Here is an 18241-nt window from a genome sequence, read left to right as displayed (position 1 = left end):
TCCCCACCCACCCCGCCGCCTATCAGGAGTGTCCATGCTGGGACTGGGCAGAACCCCTGACCACAGTGCTCGTGAGCCGGCTCCTGGCCAAGGGAAAAAAGTCACTTTTCTCTCAACTTCTTAATATGTGAAATGCCTGGAGACGAATGTTGTCTCTGGGGTGAATTTCTGTTTTGCACAGTTGACTGAGTTTGGAAATAGCAGCATTTGCCTACTGTAGCCCACACCCACCCTCCCGCACCAGAATCGCGTGGTGGATTGAGTGGGACTTGAGTGACACTGTTGTCACCTGTTGTGTAGCGGGGTGCAAGTGCCCAGACTTGGGGGGCCTGGAGCAGAGGAGTCGGGGCTCAGCCTGCCAGGGCCTGGGGGGTTTATAGCAAGGCCTTGAGGTGGGTGCAGGAGGCTGGACTCCCCAGTCTGGCGTCTGTGTGTAGGTGTGAACAGACAGCAGCTGCCACCCTGGCCCCGGCGCCCCCCTCGCCCACGGCGGAGGCCCCGTGTGCCTCCCCCAGCCCCGTGGTTCCACCTACAGCAAGGTGAGGGGGGCCAGGGAGATGCTCCCCACGAGGTGCTGGCTTTTCTGATGGGTGAAGGTGGCCCCATCCCTTCACTCTTCACATTCAAAGCACTGAGTCAACCCCGCTGCTGCCGCCACTGTCAACTGAAAAGCAGCACTTGTGTGAGAGTGGGTGGTGGGAACTGGTACTCAGCAGAGCGGGGGTGGGCGGCCCCCACTCCAGGCTCTCTCAGTGCCTTACGTGCTGCCCCCACGCTGGGAGGGCTCCCAGTGGGCTCTGCACCCGCCCAACTCCAGCGCACACGAGTGTGTTCTCACCTTTCCAGACCCGCCGCGCCGCACCCTGGGGACTTTGTTAAATGTGGGCATGGCGCCTCCCTGCCCGTGCCGAGGCTGCACGGGCGCCACTCTGGAGGGGGGAGCCAAGGCTGGGCCACCGCGGCCCCAGGGCTCCCCCGACCTGGCTGTAGCTAGCATCCCCCTGTCCCCCCAGGCACCCCACAAGGCCCCTCAAGGGGACATGTAAGGCCAGCACACGGCTGATTCAGCAGAGTGTTGCAGGCGCAAATCAAAAAACAAATATAATTAAAAAAAGAAAAAAAAGAACTGTGAGACCTGCCAGGCTGTATTGTTTTTGTTGTGAAGGCTGATTTATGACTTGTAAGTTCATTGATAAGTCATGAACCCCCTGCCCGTGTTTGCTACAGAACCAAAGTAGCCCCTGTCAGGTTTCTTACGAATGCCTTTGGAGTCCTCTGTGGAAACCTCTTAAAAAGTGTGTTTTTCAGTCCTAAGCGTATCTGTCCTTTGAGGACCCCAGAAGTGTGGTGACATTTTCCCCTTCTTGCCTTCTCCCTCTGACGGGGCAGTAATCCCACACCCCCTGGGCTCGCTACCTCTGACCACCCCCGGCACCTTGCAGAGGGTGAAATAGGCTCATCAGTTGTGGGGGTGCCTGGTGGATGATAGTAAATATTTGTTCAGCTTTTCTCAACAGTTCAGAACCAAACCTCATCCTGCTCCCTTCAATGTATTCAGCAAATTTGTCTTAAAATTCAGTAAATATTTTTAGTGGAAAATCTCAACGTTGTGATGGTGGGGACCTCAGATTTTATCTTGCTGGGGCTCTGCTGCTTGACACGGCTTTGATCTGTGGGGTTTGCCTTCTCCTCGCGTGTGCCTGAGCCAGAGTGAGTGGGGCTGGAGTCTTCAGGGCTCCTGGCTGGCACACCGCTCGTGTAGCCCTGTGGGTTGTGTCCCAAGAAGTTAGCTCGTCTCGTCCCACCAGAGGGGGCCAGGTGTTTCTCATGTGCGTTGGTGAAAAGCGATCTTTTTCAGCAAATAAGTTTACAAGTGATGATGGGTGTGAAAGGTGAAGCTCTGGACAGCCTGCTTTCTCTCTCCCCCAGTTCAGCTTCTTTGCCAGATTCAGGGGGCAGGAAGGGAGCAGCCAAGGTGACAAGGAGGGCACCTCTGCAGCCATAGCTCTCCCGTAGTACGACTTTCAGAAGTCTGGTGGTTGTGTGGGTATGCTGTGCTGTGTGGGACGAGTGACTGTTTGTGTCCCGTGTTGTGTGTGTCCTGTGTTGTGTGAGATGACTGACAGTTGTGTGTGTGTCCCGTGTTGTGGGTATCCCATGTTGTAGGTGTGCCGTGTTGTGTGTGTCCCGTGCTGTGTGAGATGACTGACAGTTGTGTGTGTCCCGTGCTTTGTGGGACGAGTGACAGTTGTGTGTGTCCTGTGCTGCCACAAATGGCAGCTTGGGAACGTCCTGTGTTGCGGAGAGTAATCGCTCAGGTGGGGCAGCTGTCCTGACCACAGACCTTTGTTTTTTATTTTTGTGTTTGGTTGTTTTTGTATTTATCTCTCATCTATAGAGCTGCACTTTCCAACTGCAGCCCTGAATCTTATAAATAGAACCCAGCAGCTATCTGGTCGGGATGAAAACACACACCCTGGCTTACATCTATTTTGGATTATGTTCTATTTCTCTGATTTATTGAGACCCCCCGCAAGTCTCCCAAACCTGTTAAACTCTCCTTCGAAGTAAAAGTTTGCAAGCGAGAGAGCCTGCCTTCCTTCAGTGTTCACGTTTGAAAGTTGGTGGGGGTTGCATTCCATCGTTTTCTCCCCTCCCTGCCGACTCCCCAGGTAGAGACCTTCCCGGAGAAGCTAGGAGGGAGAGGTTGGCACAGGGCTTCACGCACCCCAGCGCCCCCCGGCCTCCCGCTCCCTGATCCTGGGTGCTGGGGGCCCGCTTGGTCTCGGAAAGTTCAGAAGCAGGAGAATTAAAGACACTGCTGCCAGGGTGGGGCCGGCCACCGGGGTTTTTTTTAACAGCACACACCGTGGTAAACCATCAGGTTCATATTGTTTTTGCTCAGGGCCGTCCTGTGTGCGGTTTCGGTGCACCGCTAGGGTAGCTGCTGAAACTGCTGTGGTTTCAAATAAGCCCTGTTCTGTCCTATCTTCAGCCTTGGTTCCCCCACCCTGGTAATGAAGCCTTCTCTGAGTGCCGGGGATTCACTGGGGGGCTCAGCAGCAGCGTCCAGCCCCGGGCTGGGGGAGGGTCTTGATCTGATTGCAGTCACATCCTCCTGTCCACTCAGGCCTCCCTGCCCTGGGCAGATGTCATGGCAGATGTCTAGGAATGACAGGCCAGGTGTCATCCTGGTTATTAGTTTTATACCAAAATTTAAGAGAAAAAAATAAAAGATTTGTGCTCTCTTCTCTGAAACACGCCCCAGACAAGCCTCTTTCCTTTACTCTCGGTGCCCGGAGCCACAGAAAGGTGTAAAGCGGGGCGGCAGGTCTGCCCAGGGGCACGGAGGCAGATTGAGGTACCCTGTCACGTTTAGTATGAGCACCACTTCAGAAGAAAACACTGACGGACTTAGCAGAAGTGGTTACATAAAAGCAGGAACCAGCCACAGAATGCATGAAAAGTGCAGCTGCTGAAAATACACGGGGGTGCAGAGTGGGAAGTGCTGTGGACCAAGGGTCAGGGCAAGGGTGTCTTTTGTAAAAGGCTTCTCTGCTCTGGAGCGTCACGTCAGGCCAAAGCCGGGAGGCCACCAGTTTTGCACGTGTCAGGTCCGATAACTCAGCCTCTATGCCCGAGCACAAAAACAGATAACCGAGAAAAAACCGTTTCCCACCACCACCACCACTCCAAAACAGGAGCAGTTGATGTGCCTTGGTTTCGTATTAACATAGTCATGATTTCTAAACAACAACGGTTTCGGCAGCAGAGCAAAACCAGGCCCCGGGCCATTCTTGGGTGTGAGCGCCTCCTTTCAAGATCTCCCCAATCGATCATCTCCGTGCTTGTTAGAAACCTCAGCTTGACATTCTTGCCGGCTGGATTCTTAACTGCCCCCCACCCCCAACCTCTGCCCCCAAAGTGATTTAAAAAAAAAAAATCCCCTAAACCAGGGGAGGAAACTCTTCTTAATTGAAAAAAAAAAAAAAAAAAAGGCACGAAGTGGGTGATGATGTATTTGAACATTTGCACCGTTGGGGTCACTCTCAGGGCTTGGCTGGGGTCAGTCGACCCTGTTACGTGTGCTCGGACGTTTGCCGTGCTAGACGGCATGGGGAGGTGTGCGTGGTGGAGGTACCTGTGGGAGGGAAACCGTGGAGGCCAGGCTTCAGGGACTGTGCCCGCCGAGATCAGTGTGCCCACGCCTCAGGATGCCACCCCCCTGGGTGCCCCAGCAGAGGCGCATGCATCGGGTTCGGTTGGCAGGTGAGGCCCGGTCCCTCGGGGCCTAGGGAAGGCTCAGGGTTCGTGCAGGATCCTGTCTGTCCACAATCAGCCTTTGGTGACGCCACCCCTTGGGGTTGGAAAGCGAGGCAGGGTCTGTGTCTGGGTGTAGGCTGTAGGGGGCTCTTCTCTAAGGAGGCACACCTGGGCTGCGGTGCTGCTGCACTGTGGCAGGGGAAGGTCACGTGGAGGCTCTGAGGAAGCCCAACAGATGGGGGCCAGTGCAGGGAACTTGGCAGTTCAAGGGGAGGCCACCCCTGCCCGGGGGCTGCGCAGGCCCACCCCCCACCCTGTGTGGGGGGCATCTGAGCAGCTCTGCAGGCGGGGTTCTCAGTCTCCTTGTGGAGCTCATGGAGGGGTGCTGAGCTTTCCCAACCTCTGGGTATTGGAGCTATGCCAGCCTGGCGTCGGCAGACTGGTAAAACGTGATTTACAAAATCAGACAGCCCCGTCACAGGCTGACCCCAGCTCTGGCAGCTGTGGAGAGCGGACATTCTTACCCTACCCGAGTATCCTAGGGCCGCCATCCCACATACTGCAGACTGGGCAGTTGAGACAGCCAAAACGAACCATCTCACGACTGTGGAGGCCGAAAGTCTGAGACCAAGGTGTTGTCCAGGTTAGCTTCTCCTGAGGCTGCTCTAGTTGGCTTGTAGACGGCGTCCACCCCCGTGCCTTCCCACGGTCTCCCCTCTGTGCATGTGTGTGTCCTGCTCTCCTCTTTTCTCCCAAGATCACCAGTCCTATTGGATTAGGGCCCACTCAGAGGACCTCATTCTAACTTAATTACCTCTGCAAAGATCCCATGTCCTGAGACAGCCACATCCTGAGGTACCGGGGGAGGGGACCTGAGCATAATGAATCGGGGGTAGGGGACAGTTCACCCCATCACAGCCCATTCCACGGGTAAGGAGGCTGAGGCTGACGGGGTGGTTGCCATGGGGGACCAGTTCACCCCATCACAGCCCGTTCCACGGGTAAGGAGGCTGAGGCTGACGGGGTGGTTGCCATGGGGGACCAGTTCACCCCATCACAGCCCATTCCACAGATAAGGAGGCTGAGGCTGACGGGGTGGTTGCCATGGGGGACCAGTTTACCCCATCACAGCCCGTTCCCCGGGTAAGGAGGCTGAGGTTGAGGGGGTGGTTGCCATGTTCCTCCCCATCTTCCAGGGGCCCACAGCCCACTCTCTCCGAGGGCTGGGCCAGGAGGGCTGAACACAGGCCTGGGGAGATGGTGGGTCCCAGGCACTTAAGGCAGAGGGACTGTCTGGAGAGAAGCCCTGGGCTGGGGTCCCGGGGGAGCGAGGTATGGCTTGGGCCCCTGGAGGGGTGTTGGGACGAGGCGGGGAAGGGTTTTGTGTGGGCTTTCTGAGTTTGCCACGGTAGAGTTTGCACGTTAGAAAGCTCTGTTGAGCAGAGCGGTCTGGGAAGCGGGGATACAGCTGTGGGCAGCCAAGCACTCTGCCTTCTGGAGCTCGTGTTCCCTTGGGCAAGAGAGAAGATACACGACGAGTGACCTAACGACAGAGCAGGACAAAGGCTGCAGCGGTGTCTGCACCTGGAGTGGGGGTGGCCTCTGAGTGTGCGGTACCCATGAGGGGAGGGGCGCTCTGGCCTGGGCAGCAGTGAGCACAGGGCGCTGCGCTGGGCCGGGTCAGGATGGCCAAGGCTGGGGTGGGTGCTCCCAGAGAACTGGGGAGAGCTCAGCAGGGTCGGCGCAACTCTGAGTTAAAAGGCCGCCTCGCTGAGTGCAGGGGACCCATGGGGCTGGAAGCTGAGGGAGTGAGCTGCCCAGTGGCTGTCGCAGGGGTGGTTCCCAAGGATCCAGGAGAGACGAGGACCACTTGCATCAGGTGGTGGTGCCACTGTGGGGACCTGAGCTCCCGGGGCTCACACCCACCCTCCTCCTTGCCCAAGGTGCCCCCGTGATCTGCCTGACTTCCCGTTCATTCACTGCTCCCGGCTGTGCAGCCTGGAGTGGATGAGCTGCGGGGCAGGACTTGCCTGACCCCTCCCGCCTGTGCTGCCTGCTCACCTCCGAAGAGGGGCTCTCCTGTGTCTGCGGGTGCCAGCCAGGGGGCCTGCGCTCACCCATCAGCTCATGCCTTGGACCAGGGAGTAGGCTGCCCTGGAAGATGGGCTTGGGGGAGGTGGCTCTTCAGGCCAGCACCCAGATCCGGTCTCCCTGTTGTCTGAAGCCCATGGCGCTGAGGTCTGGGAGGGAGAGCAAAGCCAACAGCTAGGAGGACAGCTCAGGGAAGAGCATTTGGTGCTGGAGGGGGAGCAGCCCGAAGTCTGTGGCTCTGTCGCAAATAGAAAAGGATTGACCAGAAGTAGAGAACTCGGCCTGTACGGAAGGTGGGGTGTGGGCAGAGCCCCCCCGGACTTCACTTGAAGAAGCCAGTTGCCCTGGGGAAGAGGGGCCCTAATTCCCACTGTCCTGCGCAGTGCACTTGGCCCCGCCTTTCCGGGGAAGTGTCCCTGCCCCAGCAGGTGGGACCCACCCAGGGGTTTTGGCAGAGAGAAGTTCACCTGGCTCACTGAGCCTCGTGGTTGACTGTGACCTGACTTGTGGGCACTGGGAATCTCCTACAGCCTCCCCAAGCCTGCAGCCTTCCCCCTCCCCTCCCTTCTAGGTCACGGTGTCTCTTGTTGGAGCCTGGGGCAGGTACCAGGAAGGTCGGGCTACAGTGGGCACGCCTTCTGACCCACAGCCCCACCTCCAGAAAATGTGTGAAAGTGTGAGTCGTTCATTCGTGTCCAACTCTTTGCAGCCCCATGGACTGTAGCCCTCCAGGCTCCTCTGTCCATGGGATTCTCCAGGCAAGAGTACTGGAGTGGGGTGCCATTTCCTTCTCCAGGGGATCTTCCCAATCCAGGGATCGAACCCAGGTCACCTGCCTCGTACGCAGTTTCTTTACCGTCTGAGCCATCAGGGACTGTCTCCTATAAATAGATACACGTGGGCGAGGCTGTGCTGTTTGTGACAGTAAGAACCTGGGAAGGCCAGAGGTCAGCATGGGGGCCCCATGAGGCCATGGGCAAGGGCATAGTCCTCTGATCCAGCCTCGGGAGGTGACGGAGAGCCAGGTGCAGAGCGGCCTGTATCTCAAGAGCCCTGTTTGAGCCTCGGGAAGTCAAGACTCTCAGCGTTTCCTTAAACATGCAAACAGAAACCAGTGGCAGCTCTCGGGGGCGGGGGCAACTCGGGGCCTCTGTGTCCCAGCCACACTGCTGGCGTCACCCACCCACCCAGAGGTCCCAGCTCAGGTGGGAGGGGGCATGGGGATTTTCACCGCCGCTTCTGGTGGGCTCCGCCCCGTCTCTTCTCTGTGGGCTCTCCTGGGGGCAGAACCATGTCTCCAGTGACTCGAGGTTCGGAATGAAACTGACAGAGTTGGGGCAGCCTTTGTACCTTAGGGCCGCCCAGCTGCTATGTCAAGCGACAAGTAAAAAGACTCATGTATCCAGAGGGGCCTGAGGTCAGGTGGTCACAGGCCCCACGTGTGCTGAGCCCCACTTGCACCCGCGGTAGGGCATCAGTCATGGGCTCTGACCCCTGACCCTTCATGCCCACTTCCCAGGGCCTGAGGCGCTGGGCCTGATCTGGGTCTCAAAACTCAAGGGGACAGAGGCAGAAGTCCTTAGGGACCCCTGGGGACCCTCAGAAATGTGGCCTTAGGAAACAGCATCAGAGAGCGTGGTTTCGGAGCTGGGCGTGGAGATGAACGTATGGGCAGGGGGCGTGGCAGAGGCCAGCAGGGTGGGAAGGCAGGTGCCCTGGGCTCAGGTGCTGCAGACAGGTCAGGCGTGACTCAGGGCCAGGGCCTGCCTCTGGACGTTCAGCCGATGTCCAGATTTCTGTAGGGAACGTGGCCCTCGGATTTTGGCTTCTTCTCACACATTAGTTTTAAAATTGCAAGAGCAAAACACGGGCAACTCAGTTAACAGATCAGAGTCATGTTAAGTATGCCCTAGCCTGGGCTTGGACACAGAGCTGCCGAATTGACCATCTCACCCCCTGGGTACCTTAGTTACCCCAGGCAGCTGTTGGGCAAATGAATGGCAGGCAGGAACCTGGCCTCCAAACCCAGCAGATCCTGGAGGCTCATCCCGTGGGCCCCCCTTGCCATGCAGGCCCAGAGAGGGGTCTGATTGCTTGTGGATGGTTTTGATGTGTCGGCAGGACTTGCTGGGAGAAGCCCCTTGTCCTTGGGCCACACCCCCCAAGCATAGCCTCGCAGCCTCATTTCCCACCAATTCTAAACACCTGTCTCCCATATCCTCGTGGAGATCTGCCTTGCTGGGACCTGGGCCTCCCAGAGCCACCCTTTTGGCAAGAGCCCACAAAAGCCCAAAGCCTGCCCCCTTGGAGCCAAAGGGACAGATGCAGGAGCTGGAAAAGAATTTCAACCCAGGACTAATTTAAACCCAGGATGGCCCAGTGGGTTTGTCTGGTGAGCTGCATACAGACCCTCACCACTAACATGGCTAACTCCACATCACATCGTGAAACTAATTCCCCGTCCTTCCCATTTAGTTGCAAGTAATCCCCCACTTTTTTTTTTTTTTTTTTTTAATTATTGGGCTCTTACAGTGATCTTTTCTGCTCGACCATGACTTTGTAAAAACTCAGTGTGATTGTGAATGTGTTGCCCTGCTAAAATGAATCACTTTGAAACACGCCTGCATGTGAGCTTTCTAAAGATGATATAAATTTAGCTGTGGTGGGTGGGGAGGGGAGAAGGGTCATCTGAAGTGGTTTTCTAGGACTGCCCACAAAACCATTAAACCTCTGGGATAAAGGAAGAGGAAAGCGGAGACCCACGCCGATTCCCCCAGGAGTCTGTCCCACGAGCCACATTCCAGCTGTTTCCAAGTGAAGGATAGAGTTTCCCAGGGAGCTGGCAGCCGGCTCCTCAGTCAGGACTCTTGTTTAGTCCCTGGTCAGTAACTTGTATTTCTTGTTCTTTTTTTTTTTTTTCTCCTAAATTTTCCAGGTAAAAGTACACCCGTAAACCAGCTTGGTTCTGCAGACTTTACCGAACCCCCTGATCCATTCCAGCCACTTGGGGCCGACAGCAGTGACCCGTTCCAAAATAAAAAGGGGTTTGGGGACCCGTTTAGTGGAAAAGATCCATTTGCTCCCTCCTCTTCAGCTAAACCTTCTAAAGCCTCCTCTTTGGGCTTTGCAGACTTCACCTCTGTAAGTTGAGTTCTCCGCCTTCCGTGCCATCCCCTCCCCCCCGCTCCGCTTGCAGCTTCCTTGGGGTTATCGTTATTATTATTTGTCTCTTTGAAACGGCAAGCCTCCTCCTGGCCCGTCTCCCAGAACCTCACACCATCACCCGTGTTATTTATTCTGTACTGCTGCTTACTGTAAGAAAAAAATGGTTTCTCAATAAAAGAAAAAGAGAGCACTGGTTTGGATACTCTGTGATGAGGATGCATTTTCCTTCCGGCAGGATGGCCCAGAATGCCAGTTTCTTTATCTTTGACGGTAGACTCTCTGTAGTAGTTCTGTCGCCCAGAAGCTTTTGTGTTTGTTCGTTTTTTTTTGGGGGGGGGAAGCCACCACGTCAAACACTTCTGAGGTACGAAAACAAGATCACTAAAGTCAGTCTGGGTGCTGCTATACTAAAACAGTCTCTGTGCGAGAGTTCTCATGGTCCCAGCTTAATCAGCTATGGAGAAAACCGAAGTGCAACCTAGAACAGCCGCTCTCAAGCCCTTTCTTTGTGCAGGGAGAAGAAAAAACAAAACCAAAATTCAGAAAGCCGTTTAGCAGAGTGAAATGCCTTTTCAGAAGCTAACCCGGGGATTTTGAAAGCCTGGCTCCGTGTCTCGGTTTGAAAAAAAGATTTCAGACTGTGAAAGGCTTTCATGTTAGTGTGCTTTCAGCACCCTCATGAGTACCCAAAGATCTTGTTCTCAGAGAGCTTCAGATGTTGTCTTCCCAGAAACGGTTTCCCTGTCTGTTGCGCAGCTAATATTTTTTTTAAAAAGGCTTTCTACGCTCTATTTGACAAAGTACCTTGTTTCCTCGTTAGGTGTGAGATGTATTGTTTATAGATACTGCAGCTCCTAGAATGTCTGTCTTAAAGCAAGCACCGCCGTTCCAGTGCCTAGTGCATGCCTGATTCATGTCAGATGCAACTTGTGCACAGCTAGGCTGTGGCTTATTGAAGTCGCCCAAGATGCTGACACGTTCCTGGCTCTTGGCAACCTGTAAATATTTTACAACTGCAATTGGCCTGGTTTTGTTGACAGCCAGCGCACACTGGATATATACAAACGGTGACATTGCTAAATAAAAGCCAGAAACAAAACCCGCTTTATCTACAGTTTCTTGAATAGCACTGCTTTTAGTTTTTGGTTAAAAAAAAAATGAAACACAGATGGAAAAAAATTGAGCTATTCACGTGTGACTTGGGTACTGTGTTTAGAGTCGGGGGAAGGGAAAGTGGATTTGAACAGCAGCTTGAAGAAATGATTGTTCTCTCTCTGAAATGCACAGTTTTATTTCTTACAGTCCCCCTCCTGTCCCCCAATGGCTGACTTTTGGAACACTTTATTTTTTTTAACCCCCCAAGATTTCAAGTTATCATTTAGTTCATCATTTCTGGTCATTTCAGCACAGTTGTTAACTTCCTATTTTAAAACACCCGTGGGGTTGAGTCACCCTCAGTTCCAGGCAAGGAATTGGGTTCTGCCAGTTTTCAGGCAGTATAGAAACCGCCTGCAATTCAGGAGACCTGGGTTTGATCCCTGGGTTGGGAAGATCCCCTGGAGGAGAGCATGGCAACCCACTCTAGTATTCTTGCCTGGAGAATCCCATGGACACAGGAGCCTGGCGGGCTACAGTCCACGGGGTCACAAAGAGTTGGACACGACTGATGGACTTGCACTCAGTCTGCAGCCCTGCTATCTTATGTTTAAAATCGCCTTTCCCACTTCGGGTGCCCCAGTCTTCCCTGGGGAAATCAGCTGACTGGGAGGTTCAACCCCTTGTGATGGGACAGGAAGTGGGGGAAGGCAGGACATTAGCTTATTTGTTTGTCCCTTCAGTCATACAGAACTGTCCCACCTCTGGGGACTCGGAGTATCTTTCATGTTCGTGGTGTCCAGGGACTTGGTCCATTGCCCGATGGTTTCTTTGTTCACTGGACCTGAGGGATAGGTGCCAACTGAAAGAAGGCCACAGTTGGTTCCTCGAGTTTGTGTGTTTCAGCTTCCCGGGGGAGACGCAGAGTGGTCTCTGACTGGCCAGCGGCCTGGCAGTGTGACTCTTTCAGATCAGACATTCTAAGCATGCCGTCAGGACCCGTTCTTAACCCATGCAGAAGCAGCTTGGTTCGTGTTGGCAGTCAGGGAAGCCAGTGTCACGCGTGTACCCAGTCCCACTCCCCCGCCCCCATGGCGCCCCAGCGCTGCCACTCTGGAACCCTCTGATTTACAGACCCTGAGTTTCTATCAATGGATTTCTTGTGCTTGTAGCGGCTCACAGGAAACCTCTCTGGTGTTTGTTTTAAAACGAGCCTTTTCTGTCTCAGGCAAATGTGTTTTATTAGGAAGTCGTATTTCTAGGTGAGCCAAACAGTGCTTTCTTTCGGAAGTCCACATTAAGAGCAAATATCGGATGGGATAAGTTGCGCTTTGCCTCGTCAGATGAGTTGGATGAGTTATCAACAGCAGGATAAGCGAGCTAACGGGAAGCGGCGAGAAGTGTCCTCACGCGTGATGACAGCAGACGGGGCACACACATCCATCCCCATGGAGGAAGGGTGCTGTTACTTCACATGGGCTCTGAACCTCAGATTTCCATGGAGAGGCCACCAAAATCAAGTCACCCAGAGTCTGTCGGGCCCCGGTGTGTGAGGTGTCTCGAGGGGGCAGAGTGCTCACGACCTGCTGGGCCGCCTCGGTCCCTCACCGTCATGAGTGAAGTAGAAACTGGAGCTGGCCGTTCGCTGAGCTGCCCCTGCATGCGCTGGTGTCCCAGATTCGGGCCGACACCTGACACATCCAGGTCGGAGGACCAGAGCGTGGCCTGGGCATGGGCCCGTCGCCAGGGCTGGGGAGGGGATGCTCCGCTGATTCAAGACATGGAGGGAGCCACAGAGAAGCCCCTGCCTTCAGTCTGCCTCTGACCGCATGCCCGCTGTGTCTCTACCCTGGAGCCTAAGCTTGCCTCGGACGAGTCCTCCCCAAAGGCATCTGGAGCCTTCCCGTCAGCACATTTGTTTTGAACTTGCAGACTCCCAGGCTGAGCAGGCCCCACCGGGGTGCAGGCCTGTTTCTCGTTGGCCCCCTGAACCCTCCTGCTCCTCTTTGCTGGCGAGGGTGAGGACCCCTGTCTGCCCAGCTGCCTGTCGCCTCCCACCGCTGTCAGAGGCACCGTGGAGTCGTTCCCATTGGCATTTGTTGTTCTTTCCTTGTTTTTCTCCTGAAGAGGTGTTGGAAAATTCCCCAAAGGGTACGGGGTGGGGTGGGGGGCAGCTATCTATGGCCAGTGGTGGACATACGAGTGGCGGGGACTGGCTTTCAGGAGTCCAACCTGGAGACCCCTCTGATCCCTGATTGTTTTTCGGGCCGTTTCTCTAAGAAACCAGGACTTGACCTTTGTGCCCGGAGGGCGGCTCTTCTCCATGCTGACCCTCACCTGCCCCTGCCTGACTCCCCAGGCAGGCGGAAGGAGGCCTTCTGGGCTGTTCCATCTCCTCCCCCTCCTTGGGGCCACACCCGGCTCCAAACCAGCCTCCCCAAGCCAGCCCTCCCCTGCCCTGCCCCTGCTGTCTGGCCCCATCACCCCCAGACTGGCGGTCAGGTCATGAAACATGGACAAACCGCCAGTCCGACTGCCCCACTTGCTTGTCCCAGGAGTGTCCTTGGGAAAATCTTAGCTCCTTTCTGGGACACATGGGTTCACTGTCCCAGATCCTTGGGGTTCAGCTGACTTCTCCGCACAGAGGAGAGATACCAACCCAGGCAGGCTAGGGGCCTGTGCGGGCTACGGCTCTGCTGGGGGTCAGCGGTGCCGGAAGCCCCTCACCTTGAGAACAGAGCACAGTGACCGGGGGGACTCAGGAGCCAGGGACTCCCACCAGGGGAAGAGCGTGTGACGTCTGGCTTTACATAGAACTGGAAGTCCATTGCTCGAATGGTTTGAAATCACCTATCTCGGGAGAAGGAAATGGCAACCCACTCCAGTATTCTTGCCTGGAGAATCCCACGGACTTTCTGAGCCTGATGGGCTACAGTCCATGGGGTCTCAAGAGTCGGACATGACTTAGTGACTAAACCACCGTGTCGGGATCAAAACAGTTTCTTCCCTTGTTTTAAAAATTTTTTTTAAAAAGTTGCACCTTTTGGAAAAGGACCCCCGCCCCCCTCCACCATCACCACCAAGACAGAAAAACTCCTGGACCAACTGACAGCATGATTGCCGAGGGCTCCTGTGAATGTTCAAGTGCAAAATGGCTCTCAGCATCTCCCAGAGCCCCTGGGACCATGGCTGAGACAGAGCTGCCGCGCCTCTGGACCCTGTCGTCTCGTTTGGCCTCAAGGCCCCTGTCCACGTTGGAGACTTAGAGATCTATTCAAGCATGAAGTCTCCAGCCCCTGCAACTCTTGACCAGGCATCATGGCCTGTCATAGAGGCCCAGGCTCGCGGGTTCGGCGTCCCATCTCCTTGGGGTTCAGCTGACTCCGCTCCCCAGCTGCTTCCAGATGCCCATGCCGTCCCCCGACAGGAGGCCCAGCAGAGCTTCTCCATCTCACCCCCCCACCCCCCGTGAAGCCTCCTCCAGGCCGGGGGGAGGGTCCCCGGAAGTCTCTCAATGTCCCTTATCTGATGCCTGGCCTCCGCCTGCTTCAGCTCCCAGCAGGGATGGGGCGTCTGTTTTCTCTCCGAGGTGGAGGTGGCGGTTAAGGTCAGACTCAGCCCCGCGTGTCTCAGTGCATGTGACGGCCTTCCAGGCCGGGGGTCAGGACTGGGGCACGCGCGTCCCCTCTGCATCCCCAACCAAGAGGGGGCTTCTGGCTTTTCCTGGTTTTCACCCCTGCACACCAGGCACCTCCCCGCAATGCATCACAGCCTGGCGTTTCCCCACACCCGCCCGATCCCCCCACGGCAGACCTCCACATCCTCTCTGCCCCAGCCAGCTGGCAGGCAGGCACCGTTTCGGGGACCGTGTAACCCACCCTCCGTTTTTCCTTTGCAGTTTGGCAATGAGGAGCAGCAGCTGGCGTGGGCCAAGCGGGAGAGCGAGAAGGCGGAGCAGGAGAGGCTAGCGCGCCTGCGGCGGCAGGAGCAGGAAGACCTGGAGCTGGCCATCGCGCTCAGCAAGGCCGACATGCCCGCCGCCTAGGCGCGCCCGACCGCACGCGCCCGGAGGCAGGACGGCCACAGCTCGGCATGCAGCAGGAGCGGACGTGGAAAGCCCTGCGTGTACACACACACTCGCTCTTGGCGGTCCCCGAGTCACAGCCACTGTTACGTCAAGGACTTGCTGGTCAGAGAGCCCCGGGCACTGGATGCGTCACCCAGGAAGAGGAGACACGGTTCACCCCAGCAGAGGGAGGCCCGAGGAGAGGCCGAGGGCCCACCTGTTTGCTGTGACATGCCCGCCTCCCTCCTGGAACCGGCAGGCAAAGCACGAGCGCCCAGAGGAAGCGCCTGTCTCCTTACCCTCACCTGCTGCTCACACCTGGGCACACCCCCCCGACGCCTCCCTGACTCCCCTCTCAGACAGACTCCCCGGTGATGTATGCATTCATTGTATAAAAATTAAGTTTGAATGATTAATATAAAATATTTTAATACAAACACAAGAATCCTTTTTTTTTTTTTTCCACTTACCTGTTGTTTTCCTTTCACGAAGGTCCATGCATAATGTCACAAAGGCAGACTGGCCTCGGGCAGCTGTGGAAGACCAGGTCAAACATCTCCGGTTAAATTCTAAGTGTTTGAGGGAGTTCCCTGCAGTCCACGCTGCCTGTGCAGGGGCCATGGGTTCAATCCCTAGTCAAGGACCTAAGGGCCTGCATGCTGAAGGGGAAAAAAAAAACATTTCTAAGTGTTTGAGCAGAGGCCACAGGAAAAAGCCAGCTTGGGAAGTTTTCAGAGGTCACCCTGTACGTCCGGTTGCAGAGTGCTTCTGCAGCGGTGGGCAGTGGCCTCACTGCGCTGTCGCCAGGGCAGGCGGCCCGCGGTCACCGTGCTGCCGTTTGAAATGAGAGTCCCACCGTACGGTTCACTGGAGCCCCGTCCAGTCTGCGCGAGGGCAGGGCCAGCGGGGCGGGCCTCCCCAGCAGGAACCCATGCTCAGAACCGGCACCCAGGGAGAGACTTCTACCAGCATGCAGTCCCCAGAAACCCCCAGAACCTTCCAGAAGCGTGGACATCACTGTTGGGATGACCTCTGGTGTAGCTGAGGCTGTCACACATTTGCTTTCTGCTGGGCCTCTTCCGTCCTCAGGGAGACAGGACGGCCCAGACTGATATCTCTCAGTGAAGATGGTCCGGACTTGTGATTCTGAGCAGCCTGAGCACAGAGAAATGCAGTAGAGAACCCTGACCTTAAAAGCAGGCAGGAAGGGGGCGAGACGCCCTTTCTAGGACTAAGGAGGCCCAGACTGTTCCGCGTCAGAAGCAGCCTTTACTGGAAATGGCAGGGCACACACAGGCCAAGCTCCTCTGCTACCTAGAAGCCCTTTGTCTCTCCCTCTTTTTTTTTTCCCCGCAAGCCTCACAACTTGCAGGACCTAAGTTCCCCAACAAGGGATTGACCCCATACCCTCATCAGTGAAAGCATGGAATGCTAACCACAGGACCCCCAGGGAATTCCCATAAAAGCCCTTTCTTGAGAAGTTCCTTTTCAGAGCGTGTTCTGGGTCTCTGGGTTCCAGTCCTTGCCTTGTCCCCTGCTGTCCTCAGCTTGGGGAGCTGTTGACAGTCCCCCTTCCTACCCCAGATGCTTTAGGCCAACCAGGGAATCGTTCTGAGAGAGGCATCTCTTTGCTTGTTTTTGCACCTTAAGAAACTTAATTTTTTAGACCGGTTTTAGATGTGCAGAAAAATCACAAGGAGAAGAGGAAGAGTTCCCATAAGCCCCTCACGACTTCCTTTCTTTCTAACATCTTGCCTCAGGCTGGTATGTTTGTTATAACAAAGGAACCCAATATTGGGGCACGATTATACGCTACACGCGATTCAGGGGGCTTCCTAACTGGCACTAGTGTAAAGACTCGGCCTGCCAGTCCAGGAGATGCAAGAGATGCGGGTTCGATCCCTGGGTCAGGAAGACCCCCTGGAGGAGGACATGGCCACCCACCCCAGGGTTCTTGCCTGGAGAATCCCATGGACAGAGGAGCCTGGCGGGCTACAGTCCACGGGGTCACGCAGAGTCAGACACGACTGAGTGAGTGCACACACCCGATTCATCCTGTCAGTTTTGTCCCCTGATGCCCCGTTTCTATCCCAGTAATTCACATGACATTTGGCTGTCGTGTCTCCTTAGGTGCCTCTGGCCTGAGATAGTTGTTCAAGACTTGCCTTGATTTTGACGACCTCAACGGTTGTGAGGAGTGGTCAGCTGTCTTGTGTGTGGTCTCTTGTTGAGACGTGTCCATGTTTTTCTCATGGTTAGTCTGGGGTGATGAGCTTGGGGGGGACCTCTGGGGTGAAACGCCCTTCTTGTCACATCGTGTTGAGTCCATGTCATCAACCGGATTCATCACCGTTGATGCTGACCGTCATCACCTGGGGACGGGTGTTTTTAATTTTTTGGCTGTGCTGGGTCTTTGTTTCTGCAAGGGCTTTCTCCCTTGCAGCGAGTGGGGTCTACTCTTCATTGAGAGGCAGGGGCTTCTCATTGCAGTGGCTTCCCTTGTGAAGAAGGGGCTCTGGGCTGCACAGGCTTCAGTAGTCGCGGCCCATGGGCTGAGCAGGTGTGGAGCACAGGCTTAGTTGCTCGCAGCGTGTGAGATCTTCCTGGACCAGGCATTGAACCCTTGCTCCCTGCATTGGCACGTGGATTCTTTACCACCGAGCTGCCAGGAAAGTCTGAGAGGTTTGTGTTGGAAAGACAGCTTTTCAGACCCTGGTGTTCAGTCACACCGTCTTGTATCAGAGCAGTGCTCTGTAAGATTGAAAGTAACCATAAACTGGTGTTTAATAACAGGGTTAGGAGAGTGAGATCAACCAGGACAGTGCAAGTCTTGGTAAATCTCCCTGAGGTCCTGGAGGGGGAGAGATTGCTTTCTGTCCGTGGAAGGTCCTTGCCTTTCTGTCGGCAGCGGTGATCTGGGTCTGGGACCTGGTACCTGGTGTGGGGTTGGTGGGCTTCCTAACCTCTGACATGGCCCTAATCCTTTCTAGAAGAGGAAGCAGTTTTTAGAACATGGCTGGAGGCAATCCTTCTAAGGCTTTCTCTTCCTGCCGCGGAACCATCAGAATAAATCTGAAAACCTGTGCTGCTTGCCCCATTATATCCCTTTGGGGAAGGAACTAACTGGGCCACCTCTCCCTGAGGTGCTCAGAGCCATGTGCATGCGTGCTAAATCACTTCAGTCGTGTCCGACTCTTTGTGACCCTATGGACTGTTGACCACCAGGCTGCTCTGTCCCTTGGACTCTCCAGGCAAGAATACTGGAGTGGGGTGACATTCTCTTCTCCAGGGGATCTTCCTGACCCAGGGATCGAACTCATGGCTCCTGTGGCTCCTGCATTGCAGGCAGATTCTTTACCTCTGAGCCACCGAAGAAGCCCTTGCTCACAGCTGATCACTCCTCAAAACTCAAGATCCCTTACTTGGGAAACTTTGAGTTGCGAACTTTCAAAAAAACTCAACCGTATGTTCACATGTCCAGTCATGTAGGTTAGTTCACGGGTCTGGTGTGCATTGCCACGTGCACGCCTTCTCTGCAAACGGTTGCACCTTTGTGTACTT

At 55.4% G+C, this 18241-nt stretch overlaps 1 protein-coding gene across 11 annotated transcripts in view; it reads left to right on the top strand.

Annotated features, from left to right (window-relative positions):
* EPS15L1 (epidermal growth factor receptor pathway substrate 15 like 1) overlaps nt 1-15118 on the top strand; it is a 107267-nt gene extending 92149 nt beyond the window's left edge. For 3 of the 11 annotated variants that reach the window (XM_055431450.2, XM_055431451.2, XM_055431449.2), the window contains 2 exons: nt 9290-9495; nt 14513-15117. In XM_055431450.2, coding sequence (XP_055287425.1) covers nt 9290-9495; nt 14513-14659 — 353 coding nt within the window. In that variant the 3' untranslated portion in view covers nt 14660-15117. Of the gene's footprint in view, nt 1-9289; nt 9496-14512 lie in introns of those variants that run through there. The other 8 variants (XM_055431454.2, XM_055431453.2, XM_055431459.2 and 5 more) reach the window with 5 other exon arrangements.
* Nucleotides 15119-18241: the final 3123 nt, after the last annotated feature.

The sequence above is a fragment of the Moschus berezovskii genome, chromosome 8 (genome assembly GCF_049115385.1).
Source record: "Moschus berezovskii isolate FMDL1 chromosome 8, NW_MosBer_1.0, whole genome shotgun sequence".
Classification (NCBI taxonomy): domain Eukaryota; kingdom Metazoa; phylum Chordata; class Mammalia; order Artiodactyla; family Moschidae; genus Moschus; species Moschus berezovskii.
The sequence above is the reverse complement of the archived record's forward strand: the minus strand, read 5'-3'. Positions and strand labels throughout refer to the sequence as shown.